The 25590-nt window shown below is 35.5% G+C and overlaps 1 protein-coding gene across 2 annotated transcripts; it reads right to left on the bottom strand.

Moving 5' to 3' along the window:
• On the bottom strand, positions 1-23955 carry LOC149067104 (uncharacterized). Of its 2 annotated transcripts, XM_089253012.1 has the most exons (8): positions 22620-23955; positions 16005-16040; positions 11910-12117; positions 9419-9557; positions 8003-8072; positions 7744-7790; positions 5610-5668; positions 1-740 (listed from the first exon to the last, which is right to left on the bottom strand). In XM_089253012.1, the coding sequence occupies exons 1-8, from the start codon at positions 23524-23526 to the stop codon at positions 695-697; spliced, it is 1512 nt and encodes a 503-aa protein (XP_089109138.1). In that variant the 5' UTR covers positions 23527-23955; the 3' UTR covers positions 1-694. The 2 variants fall into 2 exon arrangements, with proteins under 2 accessions (XP_089109138.1, XP_089109139.1); XM_089253013.1 differs by lacking the exon at positions 16005-16040 and having other exon boundaries at positions 22620-23942.
• Between the last annotated feature and the right edge of the window lie 1635 nt (positions 23956-25590).

Here is a 25590-nt window from a genome sequence, read left to right as displayed (position 1 = left end):
TTTACAGAGGAACACAACAAGCCAACTTTTATTTAATTTCCAGAAAGACTACAATGCACATGTAAACATGCCCAACACTTAATGTCGATAACATTAACAAATTCAAAAACATCCAAAAATGCTAGAACATCACTGGAAAGGCTCGAAAGTAACTTTTTTTTCATTTAAACAGCACTTGTGAAAAAAAAGAAAAAACGTAATGTATATAATAATTTTTATATATATATATATCATGAGAACTTTGCCAATGTTGGTGGTTAATACATATCACATACACAGAAAATAAAACTCCTAAGATAAATGCAACCTGCACTTTCGTAATAAACATTTACATTCATGCCGTGAAGCAATTTAAAAAGCATTTTTGCAGTATAAAAACTTCTTGAATTCCATTTGAATAAGGGGAAGGGGGTAAAGGGAAATAGACTTGGGGGGAGGAAAGTAGTAGAATTAAATCTAAAATAAGGTGCCGAATTAAAATTTAAATTATTTTTTTTTCTTTTTAAATCTAATATTCACAAACCTACATCTAAGAAAGTGGCCGAATTATGATGCTTGAAAAAGCACAGTATAGTTTTTTTTTTTTTTGCAGAACACAACAGCTTCACATCCAACTTTTTCTCTTTTTTTTTATACTTTGCATTCAAAATATTTTGAAAGATTATTCCAGAAAAAAGGAATGGAGGAAAGTTTTTTACTCTTCTTTCTTCTTCTTTCCGAGAGGAATTTTCGAATTCACCCTAGAAATATCGGGAAAAAACATTTTCAATCATCTATGCACCTAAACATCCAGTATTAAACAAAATGGTTTTTAGTTCACAAAAAACAAATACAGGGTGATTATAATTAAAGTTCCCGCGTGCATGTGTGTACTAAGTGGTTTTTGTTAAAAACTGCTTATCCAAATATAAACAAATTTTTAGGATATCAATGAAACTATGGGAGGAGAGATTTATGAAACTAAAAAGTTCAATTTTGGACTGCCAAGTGAAGAAATGGTGTTTTAATTGAATTTCTCTTTCTCCCCATGGACCATAGAGCATATATCCGCCACCAAGTTCCAATGGAATACGTTCGCCAGAATGGGCATTACATAGGTCAGAGTAGTGCGAGTATACTGAAACTACTCAGATCAATGTAACACCTGTTCTGGTAGATGTATTCCATTGAAACTTGCATATACAGTAAAACCTCGTTAAGTCGTGATTTTCCTTCAGACCCTTCAAGCTCTCACAGACCACAATGTTATTAAACCCTCGTTCACTCGTCGCTAATTTCGGTTAAGTCACTATGAAAAAGTTTGAGAAAGAGGAACAGACTATTTTTATGGCTCCCATTAAAAAAAGTGCTTGTGTTAACAGCATTGCCATATGCTTAAAAATCACCATAAAATCCTATATACCCAAACGTAACAATTTTAAGTAACGAAAGTTACGCTGGGGAAGTTCATTTGCCGACTAAAGATTTTGGAACGTTGGGGACTGTTCAAGCTAATCTCATTTCTGCCTGGGCTCCATTGGAGAAACTGGACACACCACAAGACACCCAAAGCTCTATCACAAGCAGCAACGTAAGCACTTCGCCCCCCCCCCTGGGGGGGGGGGGGCATCTCCGGCAAAACCAAAATTTATTGATATGTCAAAGATTACATATAGTGCAAGGAAATCAAAATTTATGTAAATCAAATTAATCAAAATCTGAGTCAAAGTGTAACGGGCACGGATAATAAATAATCACAGAAAGCATGGACTCTACTAATTTAAGGCTTGAAATTTAAACAAAATATCTTTGTTGAAAAAAATTAGACATTCTTTCCCAAGTTGAGGTCTTCTGTTTACTTTACCCTGCCCAGGGCCCCTCCACTAAGTCAAAAGCGTTTGAGATTACTTTGAATTCTTCATTAGTAGTTCATGATGCAACTACAAACACTAAAATTAAATTTCATGTATATGTAAAATTTATGTGCAATAGAGAGTGCTGTTATGAAGAAAAGCTACTTATTCACACAGTTGCTCTGTTAGTCTAAATTAAAAATTACTAGTATAAATCAAAGTGTACAGTACATTTCACCACAATAATTTAAGTAATAAGAGATAAAAAAGATTTTAAAAAATTGCTATTATTTTTTCTTTCGTGATCTATAAATTTTATTGATATTGTTATTTTGATTCATACTTTAATAAATGTCATATTACTTTAAATTTATACAATTTTCATAACATTGCACATTGAAACTGACAGAACTCTGCTTAAGCCGTCATAATTTTTCGATACCTTAAGGTGATGACAAAGGTTTTACTGTATATGCTATATGGAAAATTTTTAAATTCAATAAAAAGTAAGTTTTCGACTATCAGGAGGAAAAAGTAACTTTTTTTATTACTTCATAAATCTTTCTTCTATGATCTCATTAAGATATCCCAAAAATTTGACTATTTGGATAAGCATTTTTTAAGAAAAACTAATCGTAATATGAGAATTTTAATTATAATTATCGTGCATGTTCAAGTTTTGTTTCTTAAATTTTGAAATTAGCAATACAGCGGAATTACTCACTGTATTTTGACATGTATAACACACAAACTCCTTTTTCCACAAAAATCAGATCCCAAAAAAACGGAGCTGGCTTTTTTTGTACATGGATAGTATTATAGATATTAACTGCTTTGCGATCGCAAGCGAAATATCTTGTCCAAACGCAATTGGCAAATACAGTTGAACCTCGCTAACATGAAACTGTTAAAAGAATTCTTGGTCCCGTCATTTTCTACAGCGATATAATGTGTCTGAAGCGATGTAATAAATCTTTTAAAAATGGAAGAGCACTTAAAGTGAAAGGATTTTTCAACCTGAATAGAAAAATATGCTTTGTAGAAAAATTCAGGGAAGGTAAGGGTTGGGTGGATTGCATACCTGCGCTACACAACAGAGGGGAAGAGGTTTCATTGCCCTTGAATGTGTGTAAAGGCACATGTACATCAGTGTGCCGATCTTGCAACTTATGACCCCAGCAGCAGTTTTAATCTGTTTGTGGGTACACAAACTTCCTTTGTGTTCCTTTCTTTCCTTGTGGGTCCAGTTAAAACAGCCGAAGAATCGTGCTAGCGCTAAATATAACTCTACAACCACAACACCGTACAAATTACTGAACAACCAATTACGAATGCTTTCATTGCATGATCTGAGCGCTAAGGAATACGCACCCCTTAAGAGGAGTAGGGAAGTGAATTGCACATTCTTTGCTGTCTTGTTTTCAAAAGCTGTTGTAATGATTTAAGGTCATAGATGTTGCTGTGGGGTAGACTGTCTCTCCAAGAGGGAGGAAAAAAAGTTATTCATGTATTTTCATGTTGTATGTAGTTGGTGGTTGAGTGTCATGTCGTGCATTGTCTGTGGTTTTTATTTGTGTGAATATCATATTTAATGTTGTGTTTTCCATCATTAAATGTTGCGATTGTTTAAAATTGATCTTGTCCATCTTTGCTTTTTCGTGTCGAGCTACTACACTGGATGTGCTGTGAGTCCTTAGATGCTTGTCCATTTATCATAAGTCACAAGTAGTAGTCAGTTCTAGAAGTTAAGCAAAAAATCTTGAATAAAATTAACACAAAGGTAGTTTTAAAAAATTATTGAATGCTAATTTTACGTTTCTAAAATTGTGAAAAAAAACGTTTTAAAAGAACTTGATTATCAATTCAGTGTATTATATTTGCATAAATTTACACTGTATTAAATTTCAGACTAATACAAACATAGAATGTCAAAAATTATTTTTTGTCATGCCTATTGATTAAAAATTTCAACAGAACCTTGAGAACAAAGTTTGATTGTATTCATTCAATCTCACCCTCATTTCCTTTACCTCTTTTTCATCATTGCCAGGCTTCATCGTAACACCCCCCCCCTCCCATGAACGGAAGTTGTTTTTTCTCCCATCTTCCTATGCTCTCATTTAATGATTTTTCTCTCCCACGTAACCTTTCTACAATGAAGAATCATGCACATGGGGAGAATTTTATACAATCTGTGTAAATACGGGGCAGATGAAAAATAGAGGGTGAAGGCGAAATAAATATTTTTCTCTTTCTTTATTTTTAATGTGTGAAAAGGGAACCGGTATTACAGGACTCAGTGATACTGGATGAGATTACATGAGTGAGAAAGGATCGAGTCATAGGTTAGAAGTTTAAAAACCAAAGAAGATTGTGCACAGCTAAATAAATTACACAGTCAACGCTCATTACAGCAACCCCCACATTATGGCAACCATTACATTACCGGTATAGATTAAGCCCCAAATGTTTTCATAGAACGACTATCGTCTACGCTTTACTTTAGATATAAGGACTTTCCCAATATAACATACGATTTTGACAAATCCAAAGGGGATTGTTATCTATCATCGACTGTATATTATGAACTTTTTACAACAATTAATCTTACGTTAAGTTCGTTTATATTTTGCTGATAATTCAAATACAGATCATCTGAGTTTGTTGCCAGAAGCCTGTACGTAAAGGCTTTAACAAATTACTCAATCCAATGCAATTTACGATTAATGAACTAGTTCATGTAGCTGACTGTGTATCAGATGGTTTTAAAGGTTGTTAATTAATATTTAATGGTTTCTATGATGAATAAAAATATCTTTGATGAAAACGTTTTCCAAGTTTCAGGTTCGAAATACAGAAGGTTCTTTATACACGTTAAACTATAGTATAATTTCGTTTTATTCTGATTACATACTCGTATAAAAAATAATAATAATAATAATAATAGCAATATTGGTTTTGTGCAATAGTGTTTTGATGAAGGATTCAAGAAACTGGATCCACGTTTTCATTCCCGAAATCAAGAAAAATTGTTTAATGGATGGCAGGTAAACACTATTACAGATAAATTTTTTTGGTCCATCAAAAATTAGCTCATGATTGAGCTTCATGGTGCAATGAAAGAAGTCCAGAACTGATATTTTGAATCTCTATTAGAATTTTACCATATTGTTAAAAAAAATCCCTTGGTATATAAATTCATTCTGCATACGATTCATTTTTATAAATCATATGCAGTAAAGGTCTGATATACGAACAATCCAGCCATAACAAGTTATTTGCAAGTGATTGTCAAAGACACGGGTGCAGATTCCCAGATAGAAAAATCTGTATTTTATCGCAGGATAGATTACATTTGCACCAAAGATAATGTCACACAAATAAAAGGGAAAACAGGATTTCAAGGAAGCAGATAGTTTCTAGATTTTTATGCCAAGGCGAACTTGGGAAGAAAAGTCACCTGGTCTCTGCCGGGACTCGAACCTAGGCTGTCATGCATTCCGGGCATGCATGCTACCATCTACACCACTGGAATCACATCAAAGGAAAGTACTTTTTTTCATGTTATATTTTTGTATTTTTGTTTATCGTGAATTATCAAATGATTCAAAAGCATACAGAACTCATTATCTATTGATGATGGAAGCAGTTTATGGGTAAAAAATCATGAACAATACATGAGACAAGACTTGTGTTGAATATGTTTCATCTGAAACAGTAATTACTATTTGTGTTTCAGTATTTTTGTTCAAAAATTAAAATTTATTTTTTACTTACATCTCCATCACTTCTTTTCCTTTTGTGCGTATGACTTCAGCATAAGCATCAATCTGAGTCTGTCATGGAGAACAAAAAAATTTCATTTGTCAAACATACATTTAGTCATATATAACTTTTCATTATACATTGGAATGAAGAGTTTCACTCATTAGGGTGAACAGTAGGGAAACAAGAAAAAAAGCAGCTCACTACATACATGCATACATAAAAATTAACAATAAATGTAAGAAAATCAAATGATTTGGTGGGAAAAAACTTGTAATTACAAGCAAAAAAAATTCAATGGAGTTTGTTAAAACTAGAACAATCTGATCATTCTAAAGCCTCGTCCCGACCATAAACAATGTTACTGAGCGATGTTTATGAATTTTTTGCAACTCAAATTTGTTGCTGGCTTGTTGCAGAACTGTTTTAAAGATGTTACGCATAATAAATAGCCATGTTCATTTCCTGTCAAAATGTAAAACATTTGCAACAATATTTGTCCAGAGCAGAAACAAGGAATTCAGAAACATGGTTCTGTCAACAGCATAGCAAATTTAACATTCAACAGAGTCAGTCTTGCATAAAGATTGTGTCTGCAAGGCAGTGACATGCTTGTAGAGCTGGAACAATTTTGTTCTGTAACAGCAATGCATATCGCTTCCTGATGATCAAACATGTCACTGGACCTGTAGAATGTAACTCCTTGTAGAAGTAGGGACCAAGAATAAATGATGCAGTAAATCCACACCACACTGTCACTTTTGGTGAATGCAATGGAACCTCTAAGATAACATGCAGATTTTCTGGTTCCCAAATTCAGCAGTTTTGAGTATGGACTGCACCATCCAAGTAAAAATGTGTTTTGTCTGTCCCCAGGATATTCCAAGACCATTTTGAAATCTACCTCAATGTGAGCTAGAAACTGCAGTGAGAACAGGAGTCGAGCATCATAATCATGTGGAAGCAACAGCTGCATAAGTGAAAGGTTATACGGATAAATACCAGAGGATATTCCTCATGATCTTATGGACAGTTGAGCATGGCTTATCCAACGCCTGTGCTACATGCCTAACACTAGATTTATCTAGAAGCTACCACGAGAATTTGAAGCTGCCCTCTTCCACCTGAAGCAAAACCTCCTGTACCGCATCTATAGAAACGGTTTCTTCCAGGACGAACAGCCAACGATCCTGTGGTTTTAAATTTCTTTATCATACTCCGAAGGTTTTTAACATTCACATTGGACCTTTTCGAATACCCTTCCAAGTATGATATTTCCGTACAGCAGTTACTGCGCAATTGCCGTTTTGGTAAAAAAATTTGACCAAGAAAGAGTGATGTCAAAATTATTGTCATTGTCAGCAGCAAACACATTGAGAAACAAGATCCCTGCGAGTGTTTCTAGGTTTTATAACAGCTGCTGCATGACATTACAAATTTACATGTTTACAACAGGTATTCAAAGTGAAACGCCATCTGGTGGCGGCATGGGCAATTAATTTTTTCTCCACTGAAACAAATTCCCATCACTTCATGAAGTCCTCCACAAAATTTCACATCTTCGCCTGTAGGCTACTTTAAAATAGGCTCTTTTAATTATGTACGGCCTGTACACTTCAATTTATGCAATTTTTTCCACAAATTAAAAATTTACTAAAAAAATCCAAAAGCAATGATTTTGCTTTTGAAATAAATGTAAGTGATGGAAACTAAAATTTATTATCACACGAATCATCTGGCACTAGCTTGTATAGCAAAGTTCGCTTGAATGACGCCTGCAGTCTGGATACATAACAATGTTTACAGAATAATTCAGCAACATTGTTTACGGTCTGAACTAGGCTTAAAGCTCAACTGATATCTTAACTGCTTTTTAGAAAGTGTAGGTGAGTATTGTACCTCCAGTGTAACGATCACATCAATTAATGATGCCTCTGACAGCCTAGCCCCATTGAATCAATGGTTATTTATTTCATAGAACCTTTCTAAATAAATCTTTGTGGTAGGTATGATGAAAATGCTAGCTAAACAACCAATCTATACCAGTAAGAAATCATTATTTTGATAACTAACTTGTATAAGCAAAACCTGCACAAGGGAAAAAAAGAAAATTTGTTTTAATACCATAATAAGCATAAAAACTTACCTTATTGGTCTCATAGACTTTTGGCAGCGTGAATGCTGAGACAAATGCTAAAAAAAAATGTACTTGATTAGGTTAATCTGAAGCAAAAGATTAAAAAATACCTCTAAAAAAAGTTTGTAACATAGAAAGTAATCTACATTAGATAAAGAAATTCATTTTAATGTTCCCAGTATCAAACAATATTCACAGATATCGCTATAAATTTCGGAACTTTTCGCAAACAAAATATTTCTTATTAAGCATAGAAGTTCATACTTACCAAGGATGATGACAGTCATCCCATTAAGCCATGCTCCAACATAGGTCATGCACCAAGCAAAGAGGAGGAGCTAAACAAGTTTCATAAAATTTATCAGCATCACAGAATTTTTTAAATCAATGAAAAGAGAAAAAAAACTACACACATTTTAAATTGTAATACACCTTAGACAAATCTCAGGCATAAAAAGGCAACAGTGTAACTATAATAACCCATCATTACATCACACATTTTGTGAGATTAAGAAAAATATATTTAAGTACTAAACACATAATATAACCCACGGGTTCTTGACTTTTTTCAGCCACAACACAAAAGCAAGATCAGCTTTGTGACCCATGGGCTTGTTTGTTTTCCAAAATTAGGGAAACTAGTAGTGCAATAAGTGTATTCGTAACAGAACACAGAACTACAAGTGGATTTGTACGAACTACCTCTGAAGCCTTTGCAAATCAAGTTTGGAATGCAACCCATAGGTTAAGAACCCCTAATATAACCCCCGACTACTTCATCTAGATTCCATTAAATTTTCAACAGTGCTTCTAATCAAATGCACAAAATATCCAAATGCATGTAATAAAAGAGAGACAGTATAACCAGGAACTTCTTTATGAAGTTTGTTTGCATGCACATTAGATATTTTGCCAACACAAGACAGATTATACACACAATTTGTTATTGTTCATAGGTACTATGAACAATAACAAATTGTGTGTATGCGTAAGACTACTATAGCTGTCTTATGCATATATCTGACTTATTATCACTAAGTAGCTTCTGATGGATGAGCAGCCTTAATCAGAAAACTTGGAAGCCAATTAAATACATATGAAAGTTTATGGGGGAATTCTTACTTCCATACAGAGATTCTTTTCCAATCCCCTATCTGATTGTTAATCTGTTTGCATATCTGTAAATTCTATCCAGGATGTTCGTTTACTCTGTTTTCCTAGAGATTCCCCCTCTTGCACCTAGAGTAGTGTTTTTCAAAGTGGACAATATCACCCCCAGGTGGGTGATGGAAAGGTCCATGGGGACAATAGAAACTACAGATTTAGCATAGGATGTTATGGGTTCACTTAAGCTAGGGCAGAGGAGAGAACGAAAAATTCCTGATGAAGGGGACAATGGAATAAAAAGTTTGGGAAACTATGCCCTAGAGCAGCGAAAAATCGATTATGCCTATCTCAAATTAACAGCAAGGCTAAAAATTAACTATGCAAGAAACAGGCTTTTTTTATAAGGAAAAGTGCTACTAACTTTTCAACAATACAGCTCATATGATTAGACATAAATTCTCTTTCACGGCACAATGTTTCCATAATGAATTATTAAAGATCGTAAAAAATGGACATAATTATTCAACCATTATCAGTATTTTGATATTTAACAAAATTAAATACAACAAAAACCCACCTTGAAAGTGTCGAACAAGTCTTCAACAAGGATCAAGCTACGCATTTTGTTAGTCAAGCTGTTGACATGGTGTATCATCATTCCAGAGGCATCTTTCAATTTTTCATGGGAAAGATCGATGTTGATATCCAAGTATTCTCTGATAATTTAAGAATTAAACTTCATGATCAAAATTAAGAATCAAAAAAGGGAAAAAAAGCCAAACAACAAATAAAAAATTTATGCAATCATTTCAAAACCAGCGATCGGTCATACGGAAACAGTTTATTATACACATTTTGTTAGGCAGAGACATTTCAATTCTCAATATGTCTATAATTTCAATGTAATTAGAAAATACAGAAATATCCACTACTCATGTATCATCCAAATCTTGGGTCTGTTTTCCACCAGTGGTTTGAATAGAAAAAATATCACGAGCCAATTCTATAAGTTTTTTTTTTTTTAATTTTGGCTATGAATTTGCAACACACCGAATGTCGCGCATTCTCCCATAAAATACTCAGACGATTCCCTTTTCTTTCTTTTTTTTTACAATGTGAAATATACATTAACAACCTTAATAATATATAACTTAAGGTGTATGAAATCAGTGTATATATGGGAATCCACACAGTAAACATAGAATTCACTGTATCTGCATGAAGATATTTCTTGGACATGGTTGTTAGGGATACAACGTCACTTTCCAGACAGCTCAAGTGATTACAATATTAGAAATAACCACGGCAATTCACTTAACAGATTTACAATAGGTGAAATCAAATGAAATATAAGTGGCCACACACCACTAATTCATTGTGATATTAATAAATAGAGTAACAGATAACAGAGTAACAGAGATGATATAATCATCTGTTACTCTCAGTACAATGTTCTGGTCAGAGCTTGGTGCAGAACAATACAAAAACATTCTTGGGGGTTTTGACAAGTTTTTGGAGACATTTTTGACAGATATGATCGACAAAAGGTTGTAAAAGAAATATCACATATCTTGGCAGCTGTCCGATGCATTCACAACTACAACCAATTTAAAAACCAGTTCACAATGAGCTGGTTTACAAATTATTTAAATCTCATCACTGCTTAGACTACAACCATTTCATTGTAAATCAGTGGTGGGATTTAAATAATTTAACAACCAGCTTGCTGTTATATAACTAGTTTTTAAAATTAATTGTAGCTATGAACACATTGTGAATGAACAACGTTCACCTTAGAAATAACCTTGATTACAAGTGTTATTTTAACAACTTGTTAGCCAAATTGAATAAAACTTAGGTATCAGTTTTACCAAACTGATGTTAAATAGCTAAATCTAACAACTGGATAAAGTCATTGCAATATACGAGGGGTCTAATGTAGAAATTATTTTACACTATAAAAGTTGTACAAAAGTTCATTTATAAAACTTGAAAAATTTAACCAATAAGATTTCAATTGACAAGTTTGTTGGGTTTTTCAAGTTTTGTAAAAGATACTTTATTAAAATTCTATGGTGTAATCCCAGCCTAGTACAAAGGGATATAACTGCAGTGATAAGCAGGACTTGACAAATCGATAAAAAATAAATCTAGGCCCTATACAAATATTTTAGGAGCCAAGCATATTTCTTTTGCCTGAGCTAGTAATTGTACAAAGAAAATTTTAGGCACCAATATCAATTTTTAGTCGCCACGGGAACCTGGCATCTGGGTTTTATAAAGCCCTGGTGTTAAGTATATGAAGGATTGGGGGAAATGGTTTCAGTCCATAAAAAATAAATTTCATTAGACGGGAAAGAAAGTTTTTCTTTAGAAATCTAGTATCACTTTCTGCACATGTGGTGGACCAGGGTTTAAGCTGGATAAAAAATTCCTTTTGCAAAAAAGCGAAAATGGAGGAAAGCTTTAGCAAAACGCTACAATAATGTAACGATTGATGGCTGGATGTCTACTTCGCACCTCCTGTATGCATTTTTGCAAAAGTGGCTACTTTTTCTTTTGCAAAAAATGTGACCGTAGCTTAAACCCTGTGGTGAACTCCAATCATTTTTCCATCTACCCACTGTGACTAAAACCATTTCTTCCTCCTATGCCATATCTTTTATTAGAGCAGACTGACAGAATTTGTGCTTCTGGTGTTTTATGTAGTTGAAAGAGACTGTTCCAAGCTATAAAAAAACTGCAAAAATATTCATTTTGATTTTTTTAGACTGAAACAATTTTTCTCTGACCCTTCACATATGTACTATACCGCTTGTGCTTTATAGCCCCCCCCCCCCACTACATCATCCATAAGAATCCTCAAGATTGTGCAAACAGTATGTGACTAAAATCAAATGTATTTATTGTTATAGAGACACACTTCAACAACACAACTTTCAAGATAGCAAATACAGCAAAATCAAAAAGTGACTAACAATACAAGTTAAGTGCATATAAAAGTTATTTAAAACTATAAAAAAATATATACATTCTGCCAAACAGATTGAGCTTTTGCAATGACTTACTTGAATGGATGGCCTTCGTTTGATTTCTGAACAGCTTGGAGAACACTCTTGTAGATCCTAAAAGACATGGTGACGGCCAAAACTGCAACGGTAAGATATGCTGCAACACTTATACATGAGAAATATTTTAGAGATAATAGCAGAACTAGCACCGATCCGAACACTATCCCACTCTTCTTCACATCCCTCCAATACATCAACTCAGCAACTAAAGAAATTTCATAACAGAAAAAATTTTTTAACATTCATTTCTCAAAAGGAAAAAAAATATTTTTGCAAAAATACATTAATCATACCAGCTCATTAATCATGAAAGAAAAAATTGTTCATTAATAAAACATTTATTGAGTCAGACTGAAGAAACCGTAGAAAGAATAAAAATAAAAATACAATTATTAATTTTGCTGTGGAATGGTTATCATCAGAGCCCGGAAATTACGGAAAATGCCATAAATGCCTTTTTTTACCTATTTGCAAACTTTTTTGAAATTTTTGTGCCATAAATGTGCCTATTTTAACAAAGTTTTAAAGTTTGTTAGTGAATTTCAGAGGCCATAATCTGCAAAACTTGGATATTTTGGGCATTAAGAACTTTGAAAGAATTGATTTTTTTTAAACTTTCCAACACTCAGAAAGTAATTATTATCATCAAAAAGTCCCCGAACCCCACACCTTCCAGCCCCATTTAAATGTGAATAAGTGATCTGAAATCGATATTGCTATGCATTAACTTTGCTTTGACCAGATTTTGTTAGATGTGAATGATTTTGTTCAAGATGAATGCAGTCCGTGTTGGAAAAGTAGAGGAAAATCAGAAATTTTTGTTTTGTTTGGTTTCAAAAATTTGTTTCCCCACAGGCTTCACATAATGTGTCTCGCTCAGGAATTGGACTGCGTTGTATGTGTATAGCGGACCGATGATTGTCCCAAGAGGACGTCATGGTTCACACAAGGTGGGGTAGTAGCAGATGGCTCTGAGACCCATGGTGTTAAATTTACCAGAGTCGCCCTCAGGGGGTGTGTGACAGATGTGGCCACACTGAGCCCCCCACGCTTGAAGGAGTCCAGCGTACGTGGTAATATGAAAAAAACTATTATTTTTACAAAAATAGAACAAGATAGCCATCTTTCAACTACAGAAATGATAATGATTATTCCAAATAATACGACAAATAAACGAGAATTATTCGCAAATCGAGGGAGCCCCACAAATCATTACCAGACATGGAGTCAATAGAGGAAATGGTGGCCCTGGAACTGGCTTAATCCTGAGGGTCTAGAAACATTTTATTCTGGACTTTGATAATCCTGTTATTATAAACTATAATTAGAACAATAGATGGATTAAGTGCAACCGATTCTTTCAGCTAGTTTTTGGGTCCTTAATACCTTTGTGTTTGGGGTTAGTTATTTTTTCTTCCTTCCAAAAATTATAAATGCTTTTTTTAATGCCTATATTAGATATTTTTAATGACTTTTTTCCTGCCTATTTTGACAATTTTTAGTGCCTTAACTTCCGGGCTCTAGTTATCACATACATCAATTGAATCGGTGAGAAGAACAGTACCTGGTCCTCAACGCGCTTTCTGTTTGTCACTCGATATCTTTGAGTTAAACGCTCTGTTTCTTCTTTTTTCTATAAATCCATTTGATAAAAGTAGATCTAAACATCTCTAGATATACTGAGTGTAAGAGCAATACCATACCAGCCTTCCTTCATTGGTTTCAGGCATGTTTTTAAATTTGAATCAGTGGCATAACAGTTCAGAAAAGAAAACTTAGAACTTGATTCTATCAAATTGAGAATTTCAGACAAGTAATGTTCTTCTCATCATTCAATTACACCAAGATCCACAGTTTATAAGTCTATCCCAAAAAAATTGTTAAAAAGGTTTTTCCATGCCCCCTCCCCAGATTAAACTGAATTCATATGCTTGGGGAAATATCTCTTCATAAATTAGCCAAAACATTTCGCAAAAAAGCCAAGGTTTTCGCAAAGCGCCGTTGAAAATTTTAAATGCTTTGTGGAGGCCCCGCCTGATTGCAACACATTTCAGCAGCAACTTAATGCATATTGACACACTTGCTGGAAGTTGTACTGAATATAAATTAGTACCGTCAATACTTGTTATAACTCAATGTTATAGCGACCATGACTGGTACGATAAGTCCTGAGTATTTTCATAGAGCGACTATCATGTTTTAATTTCGATATAACTGCCCTCTCAATATATTGTCCGTTTGCGACAGGTCATTATATCGAGCATCGACTGTAATAAGACTAATTTCATTCTCAAAATGACTCCATGCATCCTTGGCCAATCTCATGACATACACTTTTGAGAGGATTGCTCATTACATATATTTTTTGGTTAAGAACAATATAAACTTTTATTTTTCTTTCATCCTCAAAAAAAGTCATGGGTATTTGAATTTTCAAAACACCACCTTTTCCCTGGAAGGTAAGACCCAGGAAGATCTGTTTGATCATTTCCCTGACTCGAAAAAAATCTCTTGAAGAAAAAGATCTCGCGCGCGCGCGCACACACACACACACACACACAATTAAAATCTTGACCTTCCAAATGTGTTTTTAGTTTTGCTTTTTCCTTCACAGAATTTTTCCCCCAATTCATCAAATATTCAATCATTTCCCTGCCATTTCCCCATTTCTTTGACCACTAAAAACCACATTTTTCTTTAAAAAAAAAAAAATTGAACTTGAAATTTGTTTTTGAATAACATTTATTCATGAATACACCGGAATTTAATACAGCACAATCCCATGCTATATATTGAACACTAAAAATAATAAATCCATGGGTAACTTGTACCCAAGTCCTAACAGAAATGCTAATCAGAATTAAAAATAGACCAAAACTTGTAAAGTTGTCATTCCCACTATCCAAGCATGCATCACTATCTGAATACAGTTTTTGAACTACAATCAAACCTCCGATTAAACGCACCATTTATTTCACAGAATTCTGGCACTGAAACGAATTTGGAATTGTATTGAATGACGGTTTTAACGTGCAAGGCCTGGAAATGGAAGATTTGTTCATTTAAAATGTTTGGTGCCAAGTGGGTTTGGTGCAACATCTGAGTTTGACTGTATTTTTCTCTCATACATACACACACACTAGCTTTATTGAGCAGAATAAAAATATTACGAATAAATCAATATGTGCAATTTCCAACTGGAAGACAATGAATCATTAAAACTTTTTTAATGATTCATTCAATGTTTTTTGAGAGTTAGAAGTTTCATTTATTTATTCTTTTTACCCCTAAAGCAGAATATGTAGAAATTTAAGACATGTGTCGCAGAACAATCTGGAAGAATTTTAGTTTGTAAAAAACACTATCATGAGAATTTTTACCGCAGAACATTTCCAGTCAGACGAGAGCTCATTGCAAAACAATGTAAAGCATTCTGCTTTGGGACCTCACACATTTGTGCAATGCATAATTATGCATCACACAAAATACCCTAAAAATATTCTAAAAGAACAAATATATTCCAGAAAGCAAGAACGTTTTTGCAATGAATGTAACTCACTGTTCCTTCAAAATAGGTAAAGTAAAACATGAACACACTCAACTTGACTTGGACTCAATCAATCCAGAACCAAAAATATCTAAAGTACAATTCAGATATAGTTTTTTTTTTAAAAAATCTCTGGTTGGTGGTCCTCCTTACAATTAAGCCATAACGAATATTCCAAAAAAACCATTCGTGAATCAGAAATTCATATCTGGATCAACCAATGGATTTAAGCCTAAAGATTGAATTTAACAATTAACGAATCAAACCGATATTGCTCCATAACTCGTATATGCCTATTAAACAAATTAAAATACAGGAAAACAAAACTAATTTAACATTTAGTTCATGGGCATGGAACTTATGTACAAGGCCTTGTACAATTGCTAAAAAACATGTAGTCTGAATTATACTTAGTTTAGTATTTTTTGTTCTCAATCTTTCGAGTCCTGGAAAATAAAAATATAATTCTTAGTAAGCAGTCAGAAGCTGAAAAGAATGGGAACTGAAATGTAATTCGTCAATGCTTCAGGGTAAAATTTGCTTACCACATGGGTGTAGTTTCTCTGGATTAAACCATGCTCCTGAAAAGCAGCCAAGGGTAGATAGGATGAGGAAGGAAAAAAAAGAAGGAAATATGCATTTTAATGGAAATGAATTAACAAGAGAAAAGTGCCTATTAACTTCTACAGATGAACTAAACTGACTAAAATCTTGCTAGGTAATCGGAACATCATGGGTTGATAATGAGAAATATATAGGCCTACACCAAGACTTGACAAAATTGATGTTTAGGTGCTCCCCCCATCCAAATGTTTCATTATATGTCAAGCATATCTGAAATTTCAATTGGTCCAAAATAGTCCCGTTTTCAAATTTTACAAGATTAACCCTTTAACCGGTTTGCCCGTACAGTGTCCGGGCTACCCAAACTTGTCCCTAACTGGTTTTGGGCGTACAACATATACAGGCATCAATATTTTTTCCTTTCATTTTTTGGTTTTTTACCCATATTTTTAATTCTTGTAAAGAGATTCAGTATCAATATTTTTTAACAGATAGCACAACTTGTCCATGTCACTGAAATGCTTTTCATCCAGGTTTTTTCTCAAAATATATATACATATGCAAGGCCATTCAATGAAAAGCATTTTTCTCTACACGAGCAGGAATTTTTATTCTAGTGTATGCAGAGCTTGTGAATTGTTATATAAACTGTTGTAATATTTTTGGATATTATGAATGAAGAGAACGAAGATGATACTTCCTTGTTAGATGATTCTAATATAGATTCAGAACTTTCTTCCAATGATATGGATTATTCTCTGATGACTCGTGTAGAGCTCAGCCATGATGAAAAATTGAAATCTGCCAGAACTTTTACCAAGGTAAATGCGAAAAATCCACCTCCTCCGTGTCCTCATTTCAAATTTACAGATATTCCTTCTTTGCATGTGCAACACTTGATGAAAATTCTAACGTTCTTCTATTTCACGAAACATTCATAGATTCTGCTCCCATGAATACAATCGTGAAAGAGAAAAAAATATACCAAACAGTGCATTGAATCGGATGTCATGTCACAAGAAAATTCTCAAAGAGCAAATTTTGGGAAGAAACAACTTTTGAAGAGCTGCATGTGTTTTTCGCTCTAAATATACTTCAAGGAATTGTAAAAAAAAACCTGGAATTGATCATTATTGGAGCAAATTCAACTTGTACACCTTTTTTTTCGCTCAAATAATGTCTCATCATTGATTCCTTCTTTTGCAACGATACTTGCATTTTTCTGATAATGCAGCATTTAACCCACAAAATCACAAATGCCCTAAATTAGTAAAATTTTGGCCAGTTCTGAAACATCTCAATAAGAAATTTAACGAAACAGTGACACCACAGTGAGATGTAATAGATAAGAGCTTTATGCTATTCAAAGGGCGACTAGGATGGAAACAATTTGTTCCCCTTAAAAGAGAGATTTGGAGTAAAATGTTTTATGTTGTGTAAATTTGGTTGTGTGGCCAATAATATACACAGGTAAAGACAATTATGAAACCTACGTATTCTCAACTCTACATTTCATCACAAGTTGTCTTGACAATGCTGGAGCCATTGCTTCATAAAGAATACGGTCTTACAATAGACAATTATTATTCTTCTCTGGAATTAGCAGACAAATTGGTTTCATGCCCAACAGATACATACGGCACACTAGTCCTCAAGAGAAGAGAAATCCCAAGGGAAATGCAGGGAAAAAAATAAGGAAATTATAGCTTTTCGGAAAGGAAAGGTTACTGTGATGAAGTGGATGGATAAAAAAAAAATGTTTCATTAATTTCCACAATTCATAATACTGAAATGGAAAATTCAAGTCCGCTCTAAAACAAAAGAGAAACCAAAAATCGCTATGAACTACAATAATACAATGGGAGTAGACTGCATTGATCAAAATTTGAAACATTTTGAAATTATCAAAAGGGGGGAAAAAATATTGCAGAGAGTTTTCCCCCCCCCCCACTTTTTCGACATCGCTATATAGAACTCGTATGTCGTCTACTGTAAGAAAGGAGGGAAAAACACACAACTAGAGTTTACACTTGATTTCAATTTCATTGACAACATTATTGAAAAATATCATTCGGGAATCAATTTCAGGTGTGGACGACCAGGTTCTGAGCCTAATCCTGAGACTGACAAGACATTTTGTGTAGAAATCATTGCTCCCACAGATAAGAAACTGAGACATGCAAGACAATGTGCAGTTTGCTGTTCGAAAAGAAATGAAGATGAAAATAGAATATGAAAAGAAACACTATTTCTGCCCTGATTGTGACGTAGGAGACACTGCCTTTCGCCATGCTTCAAATTGTACCACACAAAAAAACTTCTGAACAGTTTTGAAACGTGTGAACTTAAAAATTTTAGAGTCTGAAATTTTTTGTAATATGTGTCAAATATTCCTCATATCATAAAGAATGTACTTTCCAAAAAGCAAACCTTTAGGGGTTTTTGCGTTTCAAAATCATAAAATAAAAAATGGTGTAAAAATATTAAGTATAGTGTATGCAGTAAAAAAATGTGACTTTTTTTGTGAACATTTCTAATATAAAAATTAACCGGTTAAAGGGTTAACTTCGTTTCATGGCGACATAAAATTGTGTTATAAAAATGTTTTGACCTCAAGCCAAGTCCACGCCAGCAGCACTGTGCTACTCTCATGCATGGAAAAAACTGATAAACAGCTCAAAACAGTGCAGAAGAGTATACAGAACTTTCAACATAGCAAGGTTTGAATGGTCGAGAAGCTTGTTCCATGTGGATCGAGTGCCAGTATTGATCATTCCACTAGACAGCAATGCACGTCACAAAAGAAAGCTGCATCCGAACAGAATAGGCCAATTTCTTTGATGCACTGACTCCCAGTGAATCTTGCTCCAATGAGAGCAAGGACACGCAATGTTGCACTGTTGACCATCCAAATCTACCTTGCTGAGCGTAGGTTCACTCAAAAACCGGTTTTCTGCTACACCCAGATGCTGTGAGCGTGAACCCAGCTCTAGGTAAAAAATTATTACCATTGAAAAATTTATTAATTATTGCCATAGAAGCCTGGCATCTAATTTGTCAAGCCCTGATACACACTATAAACATTACAACCGAATAACACTTCTGATTGTTTGAATAATTGTATGTGATAAATTATTTAAATTTAACATTTGAATAATTTACATGCAATTATTCAAACAATGCAAAGTAGTCTGTAAAAATGTGATTCCGCAATGCAACAATAAGTCACCAAAAAGAAACAATTTGGACCTATTTCTATACATCAAAAAATCACTTGAAATGCACATTGTACTTCTGAAATTTAGGTTACATCTATATTACATAAGAATGAAAAAAAAATTCTGAACAATTATATATATAAAGCAGGGCTGGACAAATCCCTGCATCAGGTCGCTACCACAATTAAAAAATTTGTATTGGCACATGAAATTTTCTTTGTGTAGATACTAAGTTGAAGGATGAGAGCAACACAATATGTTTGAAATTTATAGCAGCATATTTGTCAACATGAAAGAGGGTCACATTCAGCCTTGAAAAAAAAAAAGAGCTTTATTTTGGACCTTTTTCTTCCGGTAGACCTTAAAATTTTTTTTGGCGCTTACATTTTTTTGTGATTTGTCCAGCCCTGAATTAAAAGTATTGCTCAAATTGTAAAATTGTATTATGAACTGAAATTCTAAAAATATGTAGGCCTATATAACAGCGAATCTGTTATTTTCTAATAAAAAAACCTGGCAAACTAAACATGACACAAAACCAATATTTATTGTTAAGTAAATATACTTGATTGTGGTCTAGTTAAGATTCTTCAGCCTGGTAAAAAAATGTTGCTTGTGAGGTTGTTTTTTGAGACTAAGAATAGACCAAAGCATTTCTTTTTGATAAAATGCTCGATGTTTAGTCTGAGAGGGAGGAGAAAAATAACATGTGTTAAAAAAAGAAATTGAGTCTCCCGTATAAGATAGAGAACTTTCAAATGTTCAGACTTCAAAATTAAAGCAAAAATAGATTAAATTAAAATAGATAAATTAAAGTAAAAATTTGATACAGGGATGATAATTTAAATGCTCTTTTTGTGAAACTTATTGCAATTTAAAGAATTAAAGTATTTTAACGGTTATAAAAACCCTTTTTTACCAAAAATCGGGTCCTAAAAGTAAAGGAAGCTTTTAATAGTGCTACATGGATAGCATTATAGATATTAACAAAAAACCCAATCCCTTGCAATGAGAGTGACTCTGATGATGATCAATTAGTTGATGTTACCAATTGTGCTATTTCAGATAATAACAATGAGGAATTTAATGGTTTCTATGGTATGTGAATAAAAAATATCTTTTTGACAAAAACTTTTTTCCAAATTATATGCCCAAAAACTAAACAAAGGTTCCTTATATGTTAAAATATAGTACATGTTTGTGGAAATGTATTTCCCGCATCACATATGAGCCTAACTAAACTATTCTGTAATCAACAAACTGTCAGATAAAATAGGTTTGCAGGTATGAATTTAATAAATAGGAAATATTCTACACTAATATCAAATTTTAAAGTTTTTCTATAAGTTCTTAGAAACATAAAAAAAGAAAAAAAAAGTTGAATCTTTCATACTAAGATCAATCAAGATGCCCTCAAGTTAAATACACCAAAGTCTATGATGCACATTGCAGATCAATCTGGGAGAATTTTAAGTAAAGACTAGAAAACACTTCTCATGGAAACTTTTACCACAGCATATTTCCAGTCAGCTGAGGACTCATTGCAGAACAATGCAAAACATTCTGCTTTCAGGCCAAAACATTTTCCATCAGAAGGCTGAGAACATAATCATGAGAAGAAATAAGCTTATTACAGTCAATAATTCATTAGCCAATGTTTGTTTTTTAAATGCTTAAACCCCCCTCGTTTAGCTAACCCACCCAAAGGTTTTTATATTGTATCAATACTGTCTACCACCTTCCCCAGTCTTGTTCCAGCATTCTTCAAGTAATATTGCCCTCTTTGACCAGCAGTGGTATCTGAGCCGGTGATGCAGTGGGTACTTAAACACCCACAATATTTTGCAGCACTGATCTGTGCAGCACCAGAATTAAATCAGAAATCTCCTATATAAAGATAAAGTTATATCAAGCACCCAAAGGTCTAGGTCTAAAACACCTCAGACGCCTCTGTTTGGCATACCAAATTATCACTAGAAATAATTAAAGGGTGAAAGATTTTTTTCTTTTCAATAGCACCCAAAAAAAATTACCAATTAAATAAATATAATTTTTAATGTATATTTAATAAACGCAAATACACAAGATGTCAATATATATGCCCCCAAAGCAAAATATTGCAAAATCTGATGTATGTCACAAAACATTCAGTACTACTGCAGAACAGTTGAAGAATTGTAAACAAAAATGTAGAAAACACAAAAAAAAATACATTTATGGTGCCATTTAGCTATAGGATAAAATATGCAGAGGCGTATAAAGGAGAAGCATGCCATGCAGGACTGACAGGGATCCAGCCCTGGGGCCAGGGCACAACTATAATTTTTTGTTTTATCATGCTATAAATTCACTAGAAGGAACTGTGAAAAGTTGGCTTGAGGACTCGTCAAAGATCCTAGCCTATGGGCCCTGTTCCAGGATGTGGGGGGGCTCCCCCTCCCAGGAACACCAAATATTGAAAATATTGTGTAAAAAAATTTTAAAAAAAGTATTTCGGTATACATTTCAATCAATCAATTTCTGTTGATTTTAGAAGGTAAGCTACTCCTTACAGGATTTCTCAGAGATGCCCCCTTCCAAAATATGAGAATTGGGGTGGGGGGGGCCAAATAATTGATAGGAACCTCAAATCACGTTTTTTTTTATTACAAGAAATCTGTTCTGGGCCTGATTAAGATAGCCCCCCCCTCCATAAGCAGAAATAGACTTGAAAATCTGTGGGTCATGATGCAAATTCGTATAGTACACTTAGATCAGTCATGCTCCCCCTTGACGGGGGGGGGGGATGATTCCCGTATTTCCACCCATGATAGGGCATTCGTCCGCCCTAATTCAAAAAAGATCGCTAATGAAGCAAGTATTTCTGACCCCCCCCCCCACCCCCGATCCTTCTGTATTCGGGGGAAGCTCCCCCCCCCCACCCAAATCAAGGTCGCCCCCCGCAAAGATACTGAAAATTAAATGTTCTGATTCAACAACACTTATCAATCGAATTTAAATCTCTGATCAATAATAAATAATTAATTTTAAAATATTCAAAATTCTTTGTTCTCAAAACACCGAGAATTCGATTCTTAATTCAATAGTGAAAATAAATTGAAATGCACGCTTAAAAATCGAGAGAATTCAATTAATTTGATTTTTTTTTTTTTCAATTGCATAATCACGGAGCGCTATCAATCTTCGAACAACTGAGATAATAATCAACTGACGTCAATAAAGAAAATGGCTGCTACGGGAGTAAAAAAGGTTCGGAACGCGAATTCGCGTTCCGATCAGCACCTGTAAAAGCTAATTATCGACGAATTAATTAAGGAACGGAATATAAAAGGGAGGGGAATAAAATATAATTTGTAAAAAAAAATGTAGGAAGCAAACCTGGCGAGAAAAAACAGCAGCAGCTTCCATCATCAGTCTTGCCAGCAGGATCGGCTTCCATGGCGGCGGCGGGCGCTGATGAATGCTTTACAACCTTCTCGTCGTCGGTGTTGGCCGAATGCGCAATCGGCTCGTCGCACGCAGGACTCGTCTCTTTCTTACTAATTCCCGTAGTAGATTCCTCTTCTTCGGCCTTTGTACCTATTTTCGGATGCTTTGGCAGCAAATCCTCCGCTGTAGTAATAACAGATTCACACTCTTGCTGCTGCTGCTTCTTCTTCTTCCCGTCGTCTGAAGCGGTGCTCGTAGTTACTACGTCGTCGTCCTCGTCGTTCAGCAACAGAGCAGGAGAGTCACGGACACTCCCAACTCCTGGGGAAAATCCGGTCGTCGACGAATCTTCGATCGATACGGTAGGAGCCAGCACAACAACGGACGGCTGCTGCTGGTGTTCGACGTCGTCGTTGTTGGCAAAACTGTGCCTTGCAGCTTCTACTTCTTTTTTCACTGCCGTTGGCAATGAATAGTCATCGTCTGCAACGGGCTTCTTGTTATCATCGCCGCGATAATCGTCGAATAGCAGGTTGTTAGCGTTATCGCCACCGGCTTTTCTATTATCTTCATCGACAGCTGGTGTGACTAACGGTCGATTGGTCGACGATACAGCACGGGGGGAAGTGGAACCCGACAGCAAATCCAAATCATCATCGACGTCGTCGTTATGCAGCAGGGAATCAGCTGATGGCTGCAGAGGGGAGGGCGACGTGGCGGCCGGAGTGGGTTCGAAACCACCCAAAAGATCGAAACCGTCCCCGGCTTCCTTTGCGCTCGGGCTGTCGTCGGTCATTTTGTTGTTGTCAGCCTTGGAAGGTGGGAATCCGACGTCTTTGAAATCGTATTCATCCATGATAACGACGACGGATGTCTTGGTTCAGAGATTCGATCACGAGGAGACGTATAAAGTCTATTTTTTTGACAGCTGAGTCAACAGGCGAATGGGTTCTACAAACACGAAAGAACACGATAACAACGCACCTTGAAGGTAGACAAATAAACGAAATGCCCAAGAAATCACTCACATAACGCTCCTCCTACACCTTTCTTGCAGAATAGATAGGCAATTCGTCGGAGCCGGTTTTATTTTTTTAACACAGAGTTCTTGTCTACTCACGTCGTCTATACATAGAGGAGAAGAACGGAAAAATTTTCGCCGGACTGACGATCTCAACCTATATCAAGACGCATGCGCATGTTGGCCAATGTAAATCCCGATTTGGCGTGAGGAGTTTGGCGACCGTTACGCCCGGCTCCCGATCGATTTTTGATGCAGACGACTGGTTTTTTTTTTTTTCTTTTTGGAGAAATGAGGAAAAACTGCATGAGTCAGAGAAAATCGTGTCCCGCACGCGTGGGCGGAAGCTTCACTCGGCTGCCAATCAAAAAACGGGTCTTATTCCAAAAGGATAAACTCATGATCGAAATTCGCTTTTGATTCGTTAGAAAATCGAAACTACCGCTTGCACGTGTAAAGCGCGTACAACTTAAAATTGTTTTCATTTGACCTTTTTATCTTATCAAGGGCGTGGTGAAAAATATTAATCCGACAATCAAATATCATATTAAACGAACGATGGCTTTGGTGTGGCATAAATATTGGTCCAAACAGTGGTTATCTTTCGATAAACTCTCGGCAAGTGACTGCTTAGTTTAAATCAAGTTTCCCAACTTTTTTGTCCCACCGCCCCCTTCTTCAGAAATTTTTTTTTTCCCATCGCCCCCTAACGCAATCTAACCCATAGGATCCTATGTTATATCTGTAGCTTCTACCGTACCCCCTGGAAATTTCCATCGCCCTCGTTGGGAATCACTGGATCATAGTTTCGCAACCTGTTTTGTCCCACACACATCGCCCCCTTCTTCAGAAATTTTTTTCTCCCATCTCTCCCCAATCCAATCTAACCCATAGAATCCTATGTTATACCCGTAGCTTCTACCGCCCCCGGAACATTCTATCCCCCCAGGGGGAGTTAACGGCCACGTTGGGAATTATTGGTTTAGATCATACAGACTCAATCTATGGACCGCGGGCTGAATGTGGCCCTTGACCTCATACCTACTTAGATAAAGATGAATTAGGTGACGGATCTCTCGTCAAAGTGACCCGCGGCACAGGTCGAGATTACTCAAGTGCACAGTTCCAGATCACTCCAGCGGCACATTTACATATCACATAAGTTACCCGCGATGCAGTTTCCTATCACCTAAGTTACCCGCGATGCAGTTTCCTATCACCTAAGTTACCCGCGATGCAGTTTCCTATCACCTAAGTGGCCCCTGCCACATTCTCAGATCACTTGTGTGACCTGCAGTCAGCTGCACGCATTCACTTGCAGATCACTTTGTGACCAGTTCCAAAACACTCAAGAGGCACATTTAAAGATCACTTAAGACCCGCAGAACAGGCTCGGATCTCTTAATGATGTGGCTCGCGGCCCGTTTTTCAGATGGAGTAAACAAAAAAATTTGTCCCGATCCTCCACGTTGGGGTCTTTGTCAGCCCGACGCGGATCCAGAGGAGGGCACCCGGTCCTTCCAAGAGCCGATCACTTATGGGAGAAAAAAATTGTCTGTCCCCAAAATACGGGATGGTCTAACGAATCTACACCTAAACGCCACTCTCGACTCATTGCCCTGGATTCAAGCCTGGTGACAACCCCACCCTTATACGTGGGGGTCCCTATGATCCCAAAACACGGCTTGGTGATTGTGCGGCCCTGCACAATGCTTGTATGCATGGTCAATTCAAATGAAAGCCTAACAAATCGACTACATATATATTTTTTTTTTTACACTATTTTAGCCCGACTATGACTCGAGTGGGCCTTGGGCAAAGTAGACGTCAAGGAGGGCCTCCATTACCATGGTCGAAGATGTTTTGTTATGTTATTCTTCGAATAAAAATGTAAAATAC

Source organism: Pholcus phalangioides, unplaced genomic scaffold (assembly GCF_987345545.1).
Source record: "Pholcus phalangioides strain wild (caught in Gottingen) unplaced genomic scaffold, Ppha-v1.0 ptg000031l_1, whole genome shotgun sequence".
Taxonomy (NCBI): domain Eukaryota; kingdom Metazoa; phylum Arthropoda; class Arachnida; order Araneae; family Pholcidae; genus Pholcus; species Pholcus phalangioides.
This window is presented reverse-complemented; position numbering and strand designations above follow the sequence as displayed.

Coding starts and splice junctions, on each gene's coding strand:
- LOC149067104 (XM_089253012.1), bottom strand. CDS start 23,526: ATGGATGAATACGATTTCAAAGACGTCGGATTCCCACCTTCCAAGGCT. Junction 16,041..22,619: donor CTGCTGTTTTTTCTCGCCAG/GTTTGCTTCCTA, acceptor GCTGCTTTTCAG/GAGCATGGTTTAATCCAGAG. Junction 8,073..9,418: donor ACTTGTTCGACACTTTCAAG/GTGGGTTTTTGT, acceptor AAACTTGTTTAG/CTCCTCCTCTTTGCTTGGTG.